Raw genomic sequence first — 19,592 nt, 5'->3', positions numbered from 1 at the left:
TATGAAAGGTTTCAACTCATCAGACTGACTCGTTCAATTCCAGAATCATCAAACAAAGCAGAGCTGACAGTTCAGAGATGGCATGCTTTTGACCTCTTGTTTGCTGTTTCCTGTGTCATTTGAACAGTACATTGTATTGATACAGTATTTCCAGATAGAGATTGCCAAATATTGTTAAATTTGTTGAGAAATATGTACCATGTACCATATATGTACCATATATATATATATATATATATATATATATATATATATATATATATATATATATATATATATATATATATATATATATATATATATATATATATATATATATGTGTAACTCCTACAGCCTCTTCACCCTTGTGTATTACTCCGCCCACATAGAGTGACAGCAGATAAATTAACACTCAACAGTTTGACAAATATTGCAGCTGTTGGACAACATAATCTACTTTTGAGGCTTTTTTGTCAAGAATGTAATTGTTTAGATTGCAACTATACAGTTTATTTATAAGTATAGTGCCTATTTTAAACATTTATAATTTCTGAGATACTGTGCCTGTCATTGAGCAGAGCAAAGACTGTTGACGTCCATCCACAAGATGGCGACAGAGACTGCATAATAAGCCCTTAGAGAAAGATCAGTGTTTTTTTAAACTACTGCTGATCAAAGCATTATAAAATTAGTGAGTGTCATCACCCAAGTCGATCTTTCCCTCTTGTATGTTACATTGCTGTATTTATACCATAGTAATTGTAGTGTGTTGAGTGTGAGATGGGACTCATATCAGGAATGTATGTATTTTATGTTGGCCACTCTATGTATAACCCTGAGTTATTTTTTGGTTGGCCATCTGTTTCTAATGAGTCTCTTGTTTTTGTTACTGCAGACTAGTTCAGTAAAAAGAAAGAAAGAAGAAATGCCCGCATGTGTTTAGTGTTTTTCCTTATCGCAAATACAACAGTAATCTGGTAGTGTTTGCGCTGCTTTGGCTTTTTCTGGGTTATTTATTGTGATCTCCTGATTACAACAGAGAAATACTGGGAAATCCCTTTAGACTGATGGCATTTCATGCTGTTCAGCCTTATAATCTTAAAATGTGAGCAAAATCACCTGTTTTGTCATCACTTTAGACATTACGCTAGAGAATCATTCAAACTATATATTTTTCGATAGTCTACAGAACAAACCATCATTATACAATAACTTGCCTAATTACCCTAACCTGCCTAGTTAACCTAATTAACCTATTTAAGCCTTTAAATGTCACGTTAAGCTGTATAGATGTCACACCGAGTCTCCCGTGTGTGTTTGTTTTTGTCATGTGATTTTAATATATAAAGTTTTTTTGCACTCTTCCTCACGTTTCAGGACGCCACTGCGAGGTGCACCAGATGACTGGGAATTACATGTGGGACACAGACACCCAGAAGGAATTCCTGATCGGAACCAATTCGGACAGCCGTCTGCCCATGTGGTGGGATGGATCAGAGCCGCTGTGGGTCACCATGCAGAAAAAAGGGAAAAAAGTCTATATGTACTACTGGCCAGGTTTGTACACATCTGATTTGTCATGAATAAAGCACAAATCAAGTCTACAGTACATCCACACGGCTTTTCCTATACAGTTTTTGCCTTGTTTCAACAAATATCTAAATACACATATTTTTAGAATTACAAATTAATATTTATATTGGAATAACTATATTTTATTATGATTACTGTACATTCAGTACTACGAATCAAATTACAGTTACATCTGAAAGTATTATAAATACTTTAACATACAACACTGTAAAAAATTGACGTTTTTTATTCAGTAAATGAATCAGGTTTAAACTAAATTACTTTCGAGAGTTCACACTTAGATAATGCTCGCCTATGATAGCAGGTTTGGCATGCTGTCCCGGGAGAGAACCCTGAGCTCGGTGATAGATGAGCCCAAGGTTCCCGCCTGGTCAATGAGCATTAGGAGGGATACGAGATCAGGTATTTTTTGAGAGCCCCCCATTAAGGTGGTTCTATAAGAATCGATTCAGAATGTATGCGTTAAGTGCTTGTGACCGTTATTACAACTCACTTATGTCACATGTTTTTAGACTGTTGGGTAAACCGGAGTACCCGGGCAAAACCCACGTGAACCGGGGTGAACATGCAAACTCCATGCAGAGTGCCGACTGGCTCAATTAGAACTGAACCGTTGGCCCTTCCGCTGCGAGGCAGCACTGAGCCAGCCACTGAGCTGCCGTGTAGCCCAATCCTAGAATTGAGAAGGGAAGGATTGAGGGGGGTTTCCAAAAGGAAGAGAGGGAATGAAGATTAGGCAGGATATTTATAGTAATTTAGGAATGATCCTATAGGTTAGCTTATCATTAGCGATAAGGACCAGCTGTAGTCGATCACATCATGTGCTCCTCTCGAAATTAGTTTGTGAAACTTCACTTAAGCTGCGTTTCAAATGGCACTCATGCACTTATGCACTTAAACACTCAACAGCATAGCATATGTATGTAGTGTCGTCCCAAATGGAACACTAATGGTTTTTTACTAAGCGGAAATTCAAACCGATTCCCTGATGACGTTTGTCGGTTGCCAAATCAGTAAAATAAATGACCAAACTATTAAATAATACCTGCTATGAGTATAACCGCATTCACCATCAGGAGGCGCTATAATCACTCTCATAGGAGAATTTTGCTTTCACCATCCAAAATAAATCAAGTTATCCAACATGTGCACCCGATAGCTCCGCCCCTTCATCTACGTGAGCAAAGCTGCGGCCGTTGAGTGTGTGAACTGTCCAACATAACACACTTCATTTTACCAGCTGACTGAGTGCGTCATCCGGGTAATTAAAGTGCACTTACTATTTTTAGAGTTTTCAGTGTGAACGCACTACTTACACTATTTATACTGCTAAATGGCGTAGAATAGTGCATAAGTATGCGATTTGGGATGCAGCTTTAGTTTTACAAAGTTTCCTTGGATTTTTTTTGTCAGTTTGACTGATGTACATTGAGATGACTAGAAAGGTTAATTTGTAAGAGTTCTACACTGTAAATCCTTTATTTTTAGGAGTGTGTGTTCTTGTTGGCATTGTCAAGTCTAATATCTGATTTTAGCTCTAGTATTTGAGTGGCCAACCTGATTTCACCAAGTAGGACATGTTCCTCAATTAACTTCTGTGTTGATCCTGGAACAACATTCCAATCAGCCAATCAGAATTAAGGGATACATTTACAGTTTATGCTAAATTTAGGCTTATAGTTTTGTGCACTTCTACATGAGTGTTATCAACTATTATTCTCTTCTGATTTTGGGAATAATTTATAGTTATGGTTGGGTTTAGGGGTGGGGAATAGGTATGGATTACATTTTCCAACAATAATGATGTTCCAGGATCAACATAGATGTTAAGCCAGGATCGCCCCTGCTGAAAAAAAACAGCTTAAAACAGCCTAAGCTGATTGGCTGGTTTTAGCTGGTTGACCAGCCTGGTTTTAGAGGGGTTTGGGCCATTTCCAGGCTGGTTTCCAGCTATTTCCAGCCTGGTCAGCCTGGAAGATGACCAGCTTAAACCAGCTTGACCAGCCTAACCAGGCTGGGAGCCCAGCCAAAACCAGCTATGTCCAGCTTAAACCAGGCTGGTCAAGGTGGTTTTAGCTGGTCATTTTCCAGCCTGACCAGCTAAGACCAGGCTTGAAATGGCTGGAAACCAGCCTGGAAATGGCTGGTTTACGCTGGTTTTTTCAGCAGGGGCATCGTACTTGGCAAAATCATGACGTGCTATTTGCATGTTTTTTAAAATTGCTTATGTATTTATATTGTATTCCAGATTATTGTATGAATAGGAAGTTCAAAGAAACATCATGTCTTTATTGATCAATAGAATGTGCCCTAAAATTAAATAATACAATCATTTGATCATTAATGAAGTACTAGTAAAGTATTTAATATGCATGTACTCTGGTGCAACAAAACTTGCCAGACTCACTTAATCAGTGCCTTTCTGCTAAATGGCTTCTAATTTACATCAAAATAGGTGTGTGTTGTCAAGTGATCTATTCAGGCTCTCCAAAGCTTTTTTGATCTCCCTCTCAAATGCATTTAAATGCTCTAAAGTGTGTCGCTGTGTGCTCAGGTTGCGAAGTGACGATTCTCGGAGTCAGACCTACGTTCTGTGAGGAATATGTGTACAATCCTTCAGAGAAAAACCTGACGGACTCAATGGAGAACGCTCTCAATGCGCTAAAGTAAGACCACAGGCCTCCTCAGAAATCACTAGCTCAGAGGAATCCTGCTGTTCTGTCAGAATAGAGCAACGCCTGTTAATTAGCCAAGAGCCCACACAATATAGGAGTTGACAGTTGAAAAGAAAAGAGGAGTATGTTATTAAGATCAAGTAAATTGAGAATGTAGAAAGTAAATTGTCAGCACAATTCCTGGGGAAAGCCACAGCTGATAAAACGTGTGCTTTCAATGCCAATAGGTTTGGCTAAATACATCTGTCAAACTGTATAAATGGGAGTCATTTGTCATTTGCCTAAAAATATTAACAACATTTTAATTTGTGTTAGCATAGTGTTAAAACATGCTATCAAGATATTTAAAACACTATCAACACTAGAAAGCTATTTCTTGTCTGATTGGTTTTAACACTAGCAGCATGTTAAAACAGTAGTTAAACACACTATTATTACACATTATTTTAATTCATGCTTTACATTTTTTTGATAGCAATAAAAGCAACGTGATAGCAATAATAACTGTGGTAGCAATTTTTACTTACAACTTGTTTATGTGGTAGAAATACGCTAGTCGTGAGCTAAAGTTGTTAGAAAACAAAGTAGCAACATGCTAAACATGTGATCCCAGTGTTAAAACAAGGTACTAAACAGCAATTTCAGGTAGCTTAATGCTAAAACTGTTGATTCTTGTTAGCAATGTGCTAGAAGCATGTTAACAATGCTAATACTTGTTAGCAATGTGTGCATACATTGGAACAACCTGCTAATACATGCAAGCAAAGTGTTAAAAATACAAGCTAAACATTCATGTAGCATGCTAAACATTTTAAAATCTTCATATCAACAAGATAATCAATGTTCCTTCACAAAAATAATGATTGGTTTTACTGTATCCATAGTTAAACTGTGTTTTTTTGGTGTGTACTGTGGTTTTCAAAAGCAATGGCTACTACAGTCATGGTTCCTATAGTTTTACTATAGTTCTAACACAGTATTATGTAGTAAAACCATGGTTTGAAAACCATGGTATGAAGTAAAACCATGGTATCATGGTTTTTAAGACCACACACCAAAAACCTATGGTTACTACAGTCACTTCATTTTCACTAAAGTAAAACCATGGTTAATTTTTGTGAGGGTTAGCAAGATGTTAATGTACATGCTAGAAACATGATCATTCATGCTAGTTGTGCTAGAACCCTCAAACATTCTGTCAATGTTAATTCATTTTAACAATGTGTAACCATAGTAGAAACCTGCTAGTAAAATGGTAATTCATGCTAGCATAACAGCAAGATGCTAAAACCATAGAGACTTCTAATTTCTGACAGTTTTTGATGTGTAACATGTTTGAAAATGATAGCAACATGCTGAACACCAGCAAAATAACCAACACACTAGAACATGTCTAATTCGTAATATGGTTTAAATGATCATGCTATCAATGCTAATGAAACATGCTAAATATGATATGACAGTATTAAAAACATGACAGCAAGATGCTAAACTCACCAAACCTTTCTAATTGATGACTGTAACATGTTTAACACGATTTAAAATGTTAGAAACATTCTTTAACAGTCTTAAAATAAGCTAATAACATGCAGTTTGCCATATGTGAAACATGCTAGCAACATTAATTTTTGTTAACAATGTACCACCCTACAAAAAAATCAACTTAAACCAGCCTAGGCTGGTTGGCTGGTTTTAGCTGGTCGACCAGCCTGGTTTTAGAGGGGTTTTGGCCACTTTCAGGCTGGTTTTCAGCCATTTCCAGTCTGGTCTTAGCTGGTCAGGCTGGGAGATGACCAGCTAAAACCAGCTTGACCCGCCTAGCCAGGCTGGGAACCCAGCCAAAACCAGCTATGTCCAGCTTAAACCAGGCTGGTCAAGTTGGTTTTAGCTGGTTTCAGCTGGTCATTTTCCAGCCTGACCAATTAAGACCAGGCTGGAAATGGCTGGAAACCAGCCTGGAAATGGCCAAAACCCCTCTGAAACCAGGCTGGTCGACCAGCTAAAACCAGCCAACCAGCCTAGGCTGGTTTAAGTTGATTTTTTTCAGTAGGGCACTCTAGCAATAGTGTCTTAAAAAATGCTAACAAGATGTTAAAACCTCTACAAGTTAACACGATAGCAGTGCTGATGTTAGTAACATGCTAATTTATGCTAGGAACTTGTAAGAAGAATGTTAATTCAAGTTAATCAAATGTTAAACAGACTTGAAACATCCCAGTGTGCTGTCACAATGCCATTTACCATGTGTGCTAGAAACATGCTAGCAACATTAAATTATGTTAACAAAGTACTATGCTTGTAATAGCATGTTAAACATGCTAACAAGATGTAAAAAGTTAACATGATAGTAGTGTTCACGTTAGCAACATTATAATTTATGCTAGGAACTTGTTAGAAGCCTGCTAATTCATGTTAATCAAGTGTTAAAGAGGCTTGAAACATCCTTACTTCAGTGTTCTGTCATAGTATAAAATCATAACGGATCATTTCAATGTGGCGATGTCGCTGGCCCATGAACATTTCCTGCTTGTTACCAAACTGTCATAAATGTAACAAGAGGCAATTTGATCATATCTTAATGTTAAAACAGCTGCCATAACATTATTTATCAATATGTAGACCTTTTTGGATTCTTGGAAGCTATGGAAATTCAAAATGTAATACAGGAAATACATTAGGCCAATTTGTTACTGTTTACATCCCTCGAAATGGTCTACACTTTTAACAGTGGTTTGTGTTTTGACCAGGAGCAATAAAGCAGACATGGCTGGCATTTATTATGAGAAGATTGATGTGGAAGGGCATCACTTTGGGCCTCGCTCTCCAGAAATACAGCGCGCCATTCGCTCCCTGGATCAGGCTTTCCAAATTCTCAACCAGAAAATCAGGGTATTTTTTACACAAGTGAAAAAAAACCCCACAAGTTCTTCTGTCTGCTCTGCCAGTCTGTCTAAACACAACATTTTGTCCCGTCAGGAGAAGAATATGAGGGATAATATAAACGTGGTGCTGTTCTCTGATCATGGCATGACTCAGCTGAAGTGGATGGAGAAGATCATTGAACTGGACAACTACATTGACATGTCCCACATCATTAAAATGATGGACAGAGGGCCCGTGGTCAGTCTGTGGCCCAAACAGGACAAGTTTGAGGAGGTGAGCTCAGCCGTTCTGTTTCTTGCAACCTGTTTGCATCTACAGTATGGTTTTCCTATGCCCCATGGTGTTTTGAATTACAACCCCAAATCAGAATAGGTTGGGACAGTATGAAAAACGCAAATAAAAAAGTAGTCATTGCTAATTTTTCTTTCACTTTTATTTTAATGCAGACAATGCTACAAACATTATTTAATGTGTTCCTCATGATTTCTATAGATAAAAAAACATTATAATTTAGATTTCTGCCACCCATTTCAAGAAAAAAGTTGGAACAGTAAAGTATTTACCACTTTGTAATGTTGCCATTTCTTTTCACAAGTGTCCCATTCTTACTGCAAACAAGTCTTAAGCTGGGCAACAGTACGCGGCCTTTGTTGTTGCATTTTGCGCTTCAAAAGGCGCCACATTTTTTATTGTGAACAAGTCAGGTCTGCAGACAAACCAGTAAAATTTATCCCAAAAAATACCTGAAATACTGGTTCATCTGACCACAGTACACGTTTCCACTGTGTGATGGTCCATCCCAGATGCCTCTGAGCCCAGAGAAGTCGACAGCACTTCTGGACACTGTTAACATAGGGCTTCCTTTGGGCACAGTGCAGTTTTAACTGGCATTTGTGGATGTAACTGGGTATTGTGGCACTTGACAAAGGTTGGCCAAAGCAGTCCTGAGCCCATGAGGTGATATTGTTTATAGGTGAATGAGGATTCTTGTTGAGGGATAGGAGATCACAGTTTTTCAGATTAAGCTTGCACCCTTGTCCTTTACGCACTGAAATTCCTTCAGATTCCTTGAATCTTTTAATTATGTAATGCACTGTTGAAAGTGAAATATCCAAATGCAACCCAGGCTCATTCTGTAAACGTACCGCTATATACATTTCTGGAGACCGCCATATATGTCCCAGGAGCTATGTTTTTTTTTTTTTTTGCAGTTATTGTTTTTGCTAATCTACCTGAGGCTGCTGTGTACACTTTTTGAGATCTCAAATTTCTTTTGCGAATGCATTTCGCACCTGCTGCTCTCGCGTAAATCCACCAGAGGCCGCTGTCGACTGACTGACTGACCGATCAACTGACCAACCCTCCTCCTTCCCTAAACCCAACCGATAGTGTTTTCAAAAGCACAGATTGACCAGCGCTCACCCACTTCCCTAAACCCAACCAGCAGTTTTTAAAAAGCAATCCAGAAAAAGAAAAACCCTCCCCTGATTTTTACTACGTTTTCAGATTTTACCACATTCTCACCCTGTTATTAACTTCTGTTTTTGTCTTACCCATTTCTGGAACTGTTATTCGCCAGACTCAAACCCCATAGTCACAGTCAACTCCTCTCTGCATCTCAAGTCCACCGATGTACATGACGAGCTAACTGGACAAACTGTTAACAATGGGAAAGCCGTCCACACGGAGGCAATCGGTCAGCTGGTAAGCGCGAAAAGCAACGACTTCACACTGCCCCGTAGCGATCTCCAGAAACGTACATAGGGCTACATTTTCAGAATGAGCCTATCTTGTCCAAATGTCTTCCTACAGTATCTTTCTTTAAGGAACATTGTTTTTAAACATTTCAATAATTTTCTCGCGTATTTATTGGCAAACTGGCGATCCTCATCCCATCTTTGCTTATTTTCATGCTTTAAAAATAAAGTAAATAAACCAAACTTATCTTAAGATAAACACACTACAATGGGATTATTCTTAGTGCAGTCTTGGTATTCGAAGTGATTTGTTTCAGTTCTTTTAAATGAAAGTTCTCCAAACTGGGAGTGCAACTCAATTTAAGTCTTGTGCATTAAAAGTTGGACCTCTTGTCATGAGGTCAAAAAACACGCTTGGTGTAAGAATTCATAAATGTTAAACAGGTGACTCTGTACTTTGACCTTCAGACTTAAACTTTAACTCTACTGATATTTTCATGCTTAAATCATTGATTTTTCTGGCCTGCTAAAAAACACACGAATGAGAAGGAATGTAGTGGACAAATGTTTATGAAATCTGACAATAATATGTTTCATTTTATTGTCAGATTTCATAAATTTGTTTCAACAATTTGTCAAATTGTTAAAAATTTATTAAAAATAAAAAAGCTGAAAAATCACATGTACAGAAGTATTCACAGCCTTTGCTCAATACTTTGTTGATACACCTTTGGCAGCAATTACAGCCCCAAGTCTTTTTAAATATGATGCCATAAGCTTGGCAGATTGTCTTCGGGAATTTTTGCCCATTCCTCTTTGCAGTACCTCTCAAGCTCTATCAGGTTGGATGGGAAGTGACGGTGTGCAGCCATTTTCAGATCTCTCCAGAGATGTACAATAGGATTTAGGTCTGGGCTCTGGCTGTGCCACTCAAGGTCATTCACCAAGTTGTTGTGAAGCCACTCCATTGATATTTTGGTGGTGTGTTTTGGGTCATTGTCCTGCTGGAAGATGAACCGTCACCATAGTCTGAGGTCAAGAGCACTCTGAAGCAGGTTTTCATTTAGGATGTCTCTGTACAGGTTGCATGGTGGCGCAGTGAGTAGCACGTTCGCCTTACAGCAAGAAGATTGCTGGTACGAGCCTCGTCTGGGTCAGTGGGCATGTTCTCCCTGTGTTCACGGGGGTTTCTTCCGGGTGCTTCGGTTTCCTCCACAAATCCAAAAACATGTGGTATAGGTGAATTGGGTAGGCTAAATTGTTCGTAGTGTATGTATGTAAATGAGTGTGTATGGATGTTTCCCAGTGATGGGTTGCAGCTGTAAGGGCATCTGATGTGTTAAACATATGCTGGATAAGTTGGCGGTTCATTCTGCTGTGGCAACCCCAGATTAATAAAGAAAATGAAATGAATGTCTCTGTACATTGCTGCATTCATCTTTCCCTCTATCCTGACTAGTCTTCCAGTTCCTGCTGCTGAAAAACATCCCCACAGCATGATGCTGCCACCATCATGCTTCACTGTAGGGATGGTATTAGCATGGTGATAAGCGGTGCCTGGTTTTCTCCTAAAGTAACACCTGGCATTCACTCCAAAGAGTTCAATTTTAGTCTCATCAGACCAGAGAGTTTTCTTTAGTATGGTCTGAGAGCCACTCTACCTTACAGGCCTGATTGGTGGATTGCTGCACAGATGGTTGTCCTTCAGTAAGGTTCTCCTCTCTCCACAGAAGAACGCTGGAGCTCAGACAGAGTGACCATCGGTTTATTGATCACCTCCCTGACTAAGGCCCTTCTCCCCGATCACTCAGCTTAGATGGCCGGCCATCTCTAGGAAGAGTCCTGGTGGTTCCAAACATCTTCCACTTACGGATGATGGAGGCCACTGTGCTCATTAGAACTTTCAGAGCAGCAGAAAATTTTCTGCAACCTTCCCCAGCCTTGTGCCTCGAGACAATCCTGTCTCGGAGGTCTACAGATACACCCTTTGTCTTCATACTTGGTTTGTGGTTTGACATGCACTGTCAACCCTGAGCCCTTATATAGGCAGGTGTATGCCTTTTCAAATCATGTCCAATCAACTGGATTTACCACAAGTGAACTCCAATGAAGCTGATGAAATGTCTCAAGAATGATCAGTGGAAACAGAATGAACCTCAACTCAATTTAGAGCTTCACGCCAAAGGCTGTGAATACGTCTATACATGTGATTTTTCAGCTTTTTTATTTTTAATAAATATTTAACAATTTCAAAAACTCTTTTTTCACATTGTCATTATGAGGGTATTGTGTGTAGAATTATGAGGAAATAAATTAATTTAATCGATTTTGGAATAAGGCGGCAACATAAACACTTTCCGGATGCACTGTATAATATATATAATCACAAACATTGTATTTATAATATAATAATATATATCATTATATAATAATATAGTAATATATAAATTAAATAAAATATAAAATAAAAATAAAAAATAAATATATATATATATAGATAGATAGATAGATAGATAGATAGATAGATAGATAGATAGATAGATAGATAGATAGATAGATATATAGATAGATAGATAGATATATAGATAGATAGATAGATAGATAGATAGATAGATAGATAGATAGATAGATAGATAGATAGATAGATAGATAGATAGATAGATAGATATATAGATAGATAGATAGATAGATAGATAGATAGATAGATAGATAGATAGATAGATAGATAGATAGATAGATATATTTTGTATTACATTCATATGAATTTATGCAGACGCTTTATCTAAAGCAACTTACTGTATATTGTATCGAGGGAACATAATGCTCTACTATGCTATTTGAGCTACTGTACTGTAAAACTTGAGAATATATTATGTCAGAGTCTATAACTGTATTTAAAATAATAAATAGATATAATAGATTCTGCAGTGCCATAAACTGAAATGTCAGCATTTATGTGTTCATTTAGATCTATCAGAACCTGAGCACAGCGGACAACATGAACGTTTATAAGAAACACGAGATCCCAGACCGTTTTCACTACAAGAATGGGCAGTTCGTCTCAACGCTGACGCTAGTCGCAGAGCCTGGATGGTTTATCACAGAGGTCAGTAAGTTTGTTCTCAGGAGTGTTAACGGCATTATTTTATGATTAGGTCAATCCAACCAAATCTAGATGTACTGCAGATATCGATGTCTTTATTTGAGTTGTCCTTATCTGTACTATTCAAACTTTTATTGTACCATGCACTGACTTAAAGATGTAAGATAAGTCTCTGATGTCCCTAGAGTGTGTATGTGATGTTCAGCTCAAAAAACACACACAAATAGTGTTTAATACCTCTTTGAAACTGACCCTTTTAGGCTTTGATTTGAATATTGGTGACTGTCGCTTTAAATTTAAATGAGATTGTGCCCTTTTCAAAAGAGGGCGGAGCTACAAATGCCTGTGTGTCAGTATAGTGGCAGATTCAAAGACAAGACTAACTGTCCTATGCTAATGAGGGAGAGATCGTCACTAGTGGGCGGGGCTTTCCCCTTCTGATAACACGTACAATGGGAGAATGTAAATCAAAGTGTTTCTGCAGACTGTTTTTATCAAGTGTGATTATAAAAAATACAATTAATAATTTTTTACCATTATTAACTGGTTATATTCACAGACTATTGACACACAATTGTGTTCAAGCCCCTTATTAAAGGGATTTTTGCATAATAGCTCCCCTTTATTATCTTGATTTGTAGACTGCTGACAGGAATGGCTTCAGTCATGATTCAGTCTTGCATATTCAGCCCTATTTTGCCCAAAATCAACAGTCTTGGTTTTGTTTGCTTGCCTGATAAAACATATATTATCTCAGTCATGCATCATTAGATTACAACAAATGCCTGTCCAGATCCCTTGGCTGAATAACGGATAAAACATGCTAACTGCTGCACATCTTCCTGTCTTGACAGAATAAAGCCAAACTGCCCTTCTGGAACAACGGCACAGAAGTGGCTGAGGGCTGGCAACACGGCTGGCATGGCTACGATAATGAGTTTGTGGACATGAGGGGATTTTTTCTGGCACAGGGACCAGGTAAACTTTATTTAATGATAACTGATGAAACTAAAGCATATTTGTATGATGGTGTCATTGGGTACCACATGATCTTTCTGAAAGTATTATTACAGAACTTGGGAAACACCCTGGGAACCATCCAGATCAACTTAAAACCTCATGACAATACTTTAAAACTCTTAAAACATCTTAAGACGTCCATAACATGACCCTAGCAACAACACAGACCACTTTACTATCCACAGCACGGCATAGTAACACCTTGGAAGTTCTCCAGAACTTTTTAAAGCTGCAAGTTTGAAGTATGTGTGAAATCAAAATTTACAATGTTTATTTTGCTAACGCACAGTGTTATGTTTTAGGTGAACAGTTAACTAAGCTTAACTTAGGGGTGGTCTAGAATGTATTTTAAGGCTTGGTTGTGTTTATAAGATGGAAAGCAATGTCTGCTCATGCTTTACTTGTAGAAAATCATGTCATTTTTTCATATATCTGACTTTGATTATATACAGCTACTCAGCTAACATAAAAACGACTGTCATATTTCCTAGCTCCTCCGAAAGGCCCACCCTCAAGAGGCTCTTATTGGTTAGCAAACATAATGTGCTGTGATTTGCAGATTGGCTCCACGTCACGCCTCTACAAGCACGCTCTTTAGCACTGTGTAAACACAGTCAGTCAGAGCAGCTGTTAGCGTTAGCTGCCTGAATCAGACAGAAAAATGAAGAGCACACAGGTGAACCTCACACCTGCTCTCTAAAATATAATCTGACAAGTGTCTCACATATATTGAGAATGTGTGTGTAATATGAAACGTTCTCATATCTTTTGTGAGCTTGTTATTTGAGATAACGCAGGGAAAGCGGTCTCACAGAGAGACACTGCAGCGATATTGAAGATTGTGGCTGTTTACAGGGGTTTGACAAATAAATATGAATTTGTAGCTGAATACAATAAATAAAAACACTTACAGGTTGTGGCTCACAATCCACAAAGCCCTCTATTATTGTAGGGGGAGTTTTTAGCTGAGTCCAGCACTGGGAGCTATCCTTTGTCAAATGCTAGCTATATCTTTTTTATAATTTTCTGGAACATAAAAAAAAATTAAACTGTAAGCGCTTCTCTCTTTGTGTCGTGTCCTTTTGAAGCCCGAATACAGAAACAGAAGAATTACTGTGGAAATAGCAGCATTTGGACGCCAATTTAGCTTTCTCTGCTGTAACATTATATCGCCTCTGGTCACAACCCTTCGCTGCACAGGGTGTGTGCACGTGGCAAATGCGCGTAACCTGAAGCGCTTATGATTTCATTAGCCGGATGTATTTTTTTGTATTCCTCAAACTTCATTCGTTGTAAGCTTTGCTAAGCTAACTCTGTAAAAGCCAATGTCTCGCTTTGCATTGAACTTTGAGCGTCTCTCATTCAGAGATGTTGTTTATGTTCACACAGCTACATTACACAACAACTAAAGTTTAAAATATGATACCATAGTGGACCACACAATTTAGTATATTCAATTCACCTATAGCACATGTCTTTGGAGTGTGGGGGAAACCAGAGCACCCAGAGGAAACCCACGCCAACATGGGGAGAACATGCAAACTTCTCACAGAAAAGCCAGGTGACCCAGCTGGGACTCGAACCAGCGACCTTCTTGCTGTGAGGCGACAGTGCTAACCACTGAGCTACTATGTAGCCCCACTCACATTATTATAAAATAAAATATTACAACATTTTAGCTATATACCCCAAAAATGTTTTGTTGCAGGCTGTAAACATCTTTTTTCTGCTGTAAAGCTGTGCATTTTATCATATGTGAACCTCACTAACATAAGTGACACATGTGGTATATTTTGGCAATAGCCATAAATACAGTGTATGGGTCAAAATTATTGATTCTTATTTTATGCCAGAAATCATTAGAATATTACCTGAAGATCATTTTCCATGAAGATATTTTGTAAATTACTTACTGTAAATGTATCAAAACTCCATTTTTGATTACTAATGTGCATTGCTAAGAACGTACTTTACTAAGAACTTAAAGTAATTAACTGTAAAAGTACAAACAAAAAATGGATAAAAAGTTTCCTGTTTTTTTTTTCTTTTGTTGTCTGAAAATGTTGTGTGAACAGCCCCGTAGTCAGTTAACTCATCATCATTTAAAGGGCACCTATGGTAAAAAATCTACTTTTCAAGCTGTTTGGACAGACATATGTGCATGTATGGTGTATAGACCGTCATATTGGGGTGATATAAACACACCCAGTGCTTTTTTTTCAATTTAACAACATAAAAAACGGTGGACCAATTGGAGCTGTTTTCAAATCGACCGCTACCTGACGTAGGAGTGCGGTCCCCCCGCCCACCAATATTGATTGACAGGCGCGTCATCATATCCTCAGTTTGTTGATTCACGTCCGCCATTTTCAGCGTGAGTCGAAGCGATATCACTAAAGGAACACCCTAGCTCTATTTTTAGATGCAAGGCTCATTGGGCTCAACACAAGAGCAATATTCTCCACATTATCGCTCTAATCGGTGTTATTGGTTGTATCTTTAGGTAGGTTTGCAAACATGTGTACTTCTCATTGAGTCTACCTTATACTTCAGCCGTTTGCATTTCTTGCGATCCCAGAAGCTCCCTGTGATCTTAACTAGCATGCGTTTTAGAATTCTAAACATCGGTTTCTATCAGGGTACATTCAAGTCGACGGCTGTGCGCTGCGGACCGCTGCAGACTTGAACTGCCGTTGTGTGTACCCTGATAGAAACCTATGTTTAGAATTCAAAAATGCGTGGCGCGACGATTCGGGACACTTAATGCTTCTGCCGCGCCACAGAGAGTGTCTGGTGTGCCGTGTCGCGGCTTCGAGCGGCGCATCCGGTGCCTCAGTCAAAGTTAATTCAGTGTGTGTGGCTATTAGTTTCTGTGTACAAGCTCAGCACTTGAAACTAGCACACAGTTGGCTGTAAAACTGTACAAAGACACAAATGATTTTGTACTCTCTGCTTGGTCTGTGTCAGAGTCGTACATGTACGACTGAATGCTGTACCTCCCACTCCAGCTCCTCGCAGTCTGCCTGTCAGACTCTGTTGCAAACGCAGAGCAGGTGAGCTCATGACCCCGCCCCCTTGTTACGTTGACGGAAAGCCGAAACTAATTTACATGTGAAGCAACACACCCATAAATCAGCGAACTGTGGACACGCCCCCAACATGACACTTTTTAACACATTATAATAAACAAATCTGAATTGTGTTTTAAACTGAACCTAAACTGGCACTCTCAGAAGAGCCATAATATTAATATTAAATCATAAAAAAGAGCTAAACTATGTGCCCTTTAAACGTTTCATTTTTCTGTCCAGACTCCATGAAAAACTTCAGCGTTTTCAGCACATTTACTTTGTACACCGTTTTCAGTCCCCAAAATGCTGCTGTTGTCCCCAAAACGCTCAAACAAAATGCATAAAAAATTTCCTGTTGTTTTTTTTGTGTGTGTGTGAACGGCCCTAAAGTCTGTTAACTCCTCATGATTTAAATATATTTTTTCTCTCCAGACTTACGTTCAAAAACGTAAACCATTTTCATTCCCCAAAACGTTGTTGTTGTGTAAACAAACAAATAAAAAGCTTCCAGCTTTTTTGTTATCTGAAAAATGTTGTCACGTAAAAGACCCCATGATCTGTTAAATGTTTTAATTTTCTGTTCAGACTCTTTGAACAACTTCAGCATTTTCAAAACGTCAACTTTGTAACCAGTTTTCAGTTTGCAAAACACTGTTTTTGTGTAAATGAGCAAACAAAGCATAAAAAGTTTCCCTTTTTTGTCTGGAAACGTGTGAACGGCTCCATAGTCTGTTAACTCAACATCATTTATACATGTTTTTTTGTGTAGACTTCAAAAGCAGCTTCAGCTTTTTCAAAAACATTCACTTTGTATTGCATTTTCTGTCCCCAAATGCTGTCATTGTATAAATGAACAGAGCGCATACAAATTCCCCTATTTTTTGTTGTCTGAAAATGTTGCCATGTGCATTGTTGTGTAAACAAACAAACAAAACAAAAACAAACAAAAGTTTCCCTTTTTTGTTGTCTGAAAATGTTGTCATGTGAAACTCATCATCATTCATAAATCTTTTTTGTCTCGATTTCAAAAGCAACTTTTTAAAAGCAAGCGTTTTCAAAAACGTCCACTTTGGAAACCATTTTCAGTCACCAAAATCTATGGGGCCCCACCAAAAAGGCCCCCATAGTTAGCAAACATCATTTAAATGTTGTATTTTTTCTGTCCAGACTTCAAGAGCAACTATCGTGCGGGTCCCATCCGAACAGTCGATGTATATAATGTCCTGTGTAAGGCGCTGGGGATGGATCCTCTCCCGAACAACGGCTCGTGGTCCCGTGTGGAGTGTATGATGAGGAGCTCTGCTGCTGCGGCCGGAGCTTCACTGATCTTCTGCTGTTTCCTGCTGCTCCTCGCGCTCGCCAGCATCTGCTAACATTCATCCACGCTCATCAGTAATCAACACACCTGATAAATGCCAGGAAAAACATTGGTATCAGCTTTTTTTATTTGCTGCGCTGCCTCTATTTTTTGAGCTGTAAATATCACCCGTTGCTGATGGAGTTGAAGAAACGATTGGCCATTTTGCACATTTGCTTTCTCTGAAATTGGATGACCTTTAAGATTTATATTTTAGTAAGGTGATCTCTGTGTTCTCCAGATGTTTTCTGTCGTTTCGTGACTATTCAATGTATCCTGTCCGACATAGGCTCATTCTGAAAACGTAGCCCTATATACATTTTTGGAGATCACGAATTATGTAGACAGAAGTACGTATGGTTGCATTTCATCTTTAAAACGAACACTAGGGGGCGGTATGACGCCGTTTCCTTTCTCACTTACTAGCTGACTGCTTACCTCTGTGTACATGGCTTTCCCGCTGTTAAAAGTTTGTCCAATACCTCGCCATGTACGTCGGCGGACTTGAGATGCAGAGAGGAGTTGACCACGATGACAGGATTTGAGTCTGATGAAGAACGGTTCCAGAAAGCAGGTAAGACTAAAAATAAAAATAATCCAAAAAATAAAATAAACAAGTAAATAATAGGGTGAGAATGTGGTAAACTCTGTAAGCATGGTAAAAATTAGGTGAGGCTTTTCTTTTTGTGGATTGCTTTGGAAAATTGTTGGTTGGGTTTAGGGTAGTGGATGGGCGCTGGTCAATCTGTGCTTTTGAAAACACTATCGGTTGGGTTTAGGGAAGGAGGAGGGTTGGTCAGTCGATCGGTCAGTCAGTCTGTCGACAGCGGCCTCTGGTGGATTTACGCGAGAACAGCAGGCTCGAATGGCACTCGCGAGAGAAATTTGAGATCTCAAAAAGCGTACACAGCGCCCTCTGGTGGATCCACAAAAACGTAGCTCCTGGAATGTATTTGGCGCTCTCCAGAAATGTATATATAAGTACGTTTTCAGAATGAGCCTGGGTTGATCCTGTCAATCTTAAACACACACTGTAAGGGCGGATTTATTATTTTTCTTATAACGTTTTATTATGTTAAGTAATTTGACTAATGCCGTCACCTTGGAATTATAAGTTTCTGTCTGTGTTATGAGCAGTATTAAGATATTGAGATGTTGAATTTCAAAATCCTTTTAAAGTTATAAATGGAGATTATTGGAATAAACTTTATAATTCTAATAAAAAAAAAACACTTTCTGTCATTATACTGGAATTATGGAGAATTACATATAACTATGTTTAACTAAGGCAATAAATATAAGAAAAAACTAACCGTTTGTTGTATTTGAATAAATAGTGACCTATTATGCTCCTTTTCACAAGATGTAAAATAAATCTCTGATGTCCCTTAGTGTGTTTATGTGAAGTTTCAACTCGAAATACCACTTAAATAATGTTTTGAAACTGACCCTTTTAGGCTTTGATGTGCCATATTTGGTGACTGTCACTTTAAATTCAAATGAGATTGTGCTCTTTTCAAAAGAGGGCGGAGCTACAAATGCCTGTAGGTGCGTCCCAAATTGCATAGTTATGCACTATTCTTCGCCATTTTGAAGTATAAACAGTGTAAGTAGTGCATTCTGAATACTCTAAAAATAATAAGTGCACTTTCATTACCTGGATAATGCACTTATTCAACTGGTAAAATGAAGTGTGTGATGTTGGACACTTCACAAACTCAACGGCCGCTTCTTTGCTTACGTAGCGGAAGGGGCGGAGCTTTCGGGCACACATGTTGGATAACTATTTATTTTGGATTGTAAAAGCAAAATTCTCCTATGAGAGTGATTATAGCGCCTCCCAATGGTGAATATTATACTCATGGCAGGTATTATTTGTTGCTTTGGTCATTTATTTCACTAATTTGGCAACCGTCAAACCATCATCTGGGAAACGGTTTGAATTTCCGCTTAGTAAAAAAAAAAACAGTGTTCCATTTGGGATGACAATATATACATATACTAGTGTATAGTGTACCATTTAGGATGCAGTTTATGTGTCAGCATAGTGGCAGATTAAAAAACACTAACGTCCTATGCTAACGAGGGAGAGATTGTCACTGTGGTGACAAAGAGTTTAGAATCACCAAGAGGCGACACTCAATAGAACGTTCCATTGCAACAGCAGCGCGCAGCAACAGCCCCGGGATTCCGCCATTTTGGAATGAAAGCGA

General features: G+C 38.5%; 1 protein-coding gene across 1 annotated transcript in view; it reads left to right on the top strand.

Moving 5' to 3' along the window:
- Positions 1-19,384, top strand: part of enpp6 (ectonucleotide pyrophosphatase/phosphodiesterase 6) — a 30,680-nt gene extending 11,296 nt beyond the window's left edge. Inside the window, exons 2-8 of the mRNA XM_056472630.1 lie at positions 1,358-1,537; positions 4,128-4,239; positions 6,996-7,137; positions 7,225-7,404; positions 11,797-11,934; positions 12,786-12,909; positions 17,190-19,384. Coding sequence (XP_056328605.1) covers positions 1,358-1,537; positions 4,128-4,239; positions 6,996-7,137; positions 7,225-7,404; positions 11,797-11,934; positions 12,786-12,909; positions 17,190-17,395 — 1,082 coding nt within the window. The 3' untranslated portion in view covers positions 17,396-19,384. The remainder of the gene's footprint in view (positions 1-1,357; positions 1,538-4,127; positions 4,240-6,995; positions 7,138-7,224; positions 7,405-11,796; positions 11,935-12,785; positions 12,910-17,189) is intronic.
- Positions 19,385-19,592: the final 208 nt, after the last annotated feature.

The sequence above is a fragment of the Danio aesculapii genome, chromosome 14 (assembly GCF_903798145.1).
Source record: "Danio aesculapii chromosome 14, fDanAes4.1, whole genome shotgun sequence".
NCBI classification, from domain to species: domain Eukaryota; kingdom Metazoa; phylum Chordata; class Actinopteri; order Cypriniformes; family Danionidae; genus Danio; species Danio aesculapii.
Note: the sequence above shows the minus strand (reverse complement) of the source record. Positions and strands in the feature narration are given on the sequence as shown.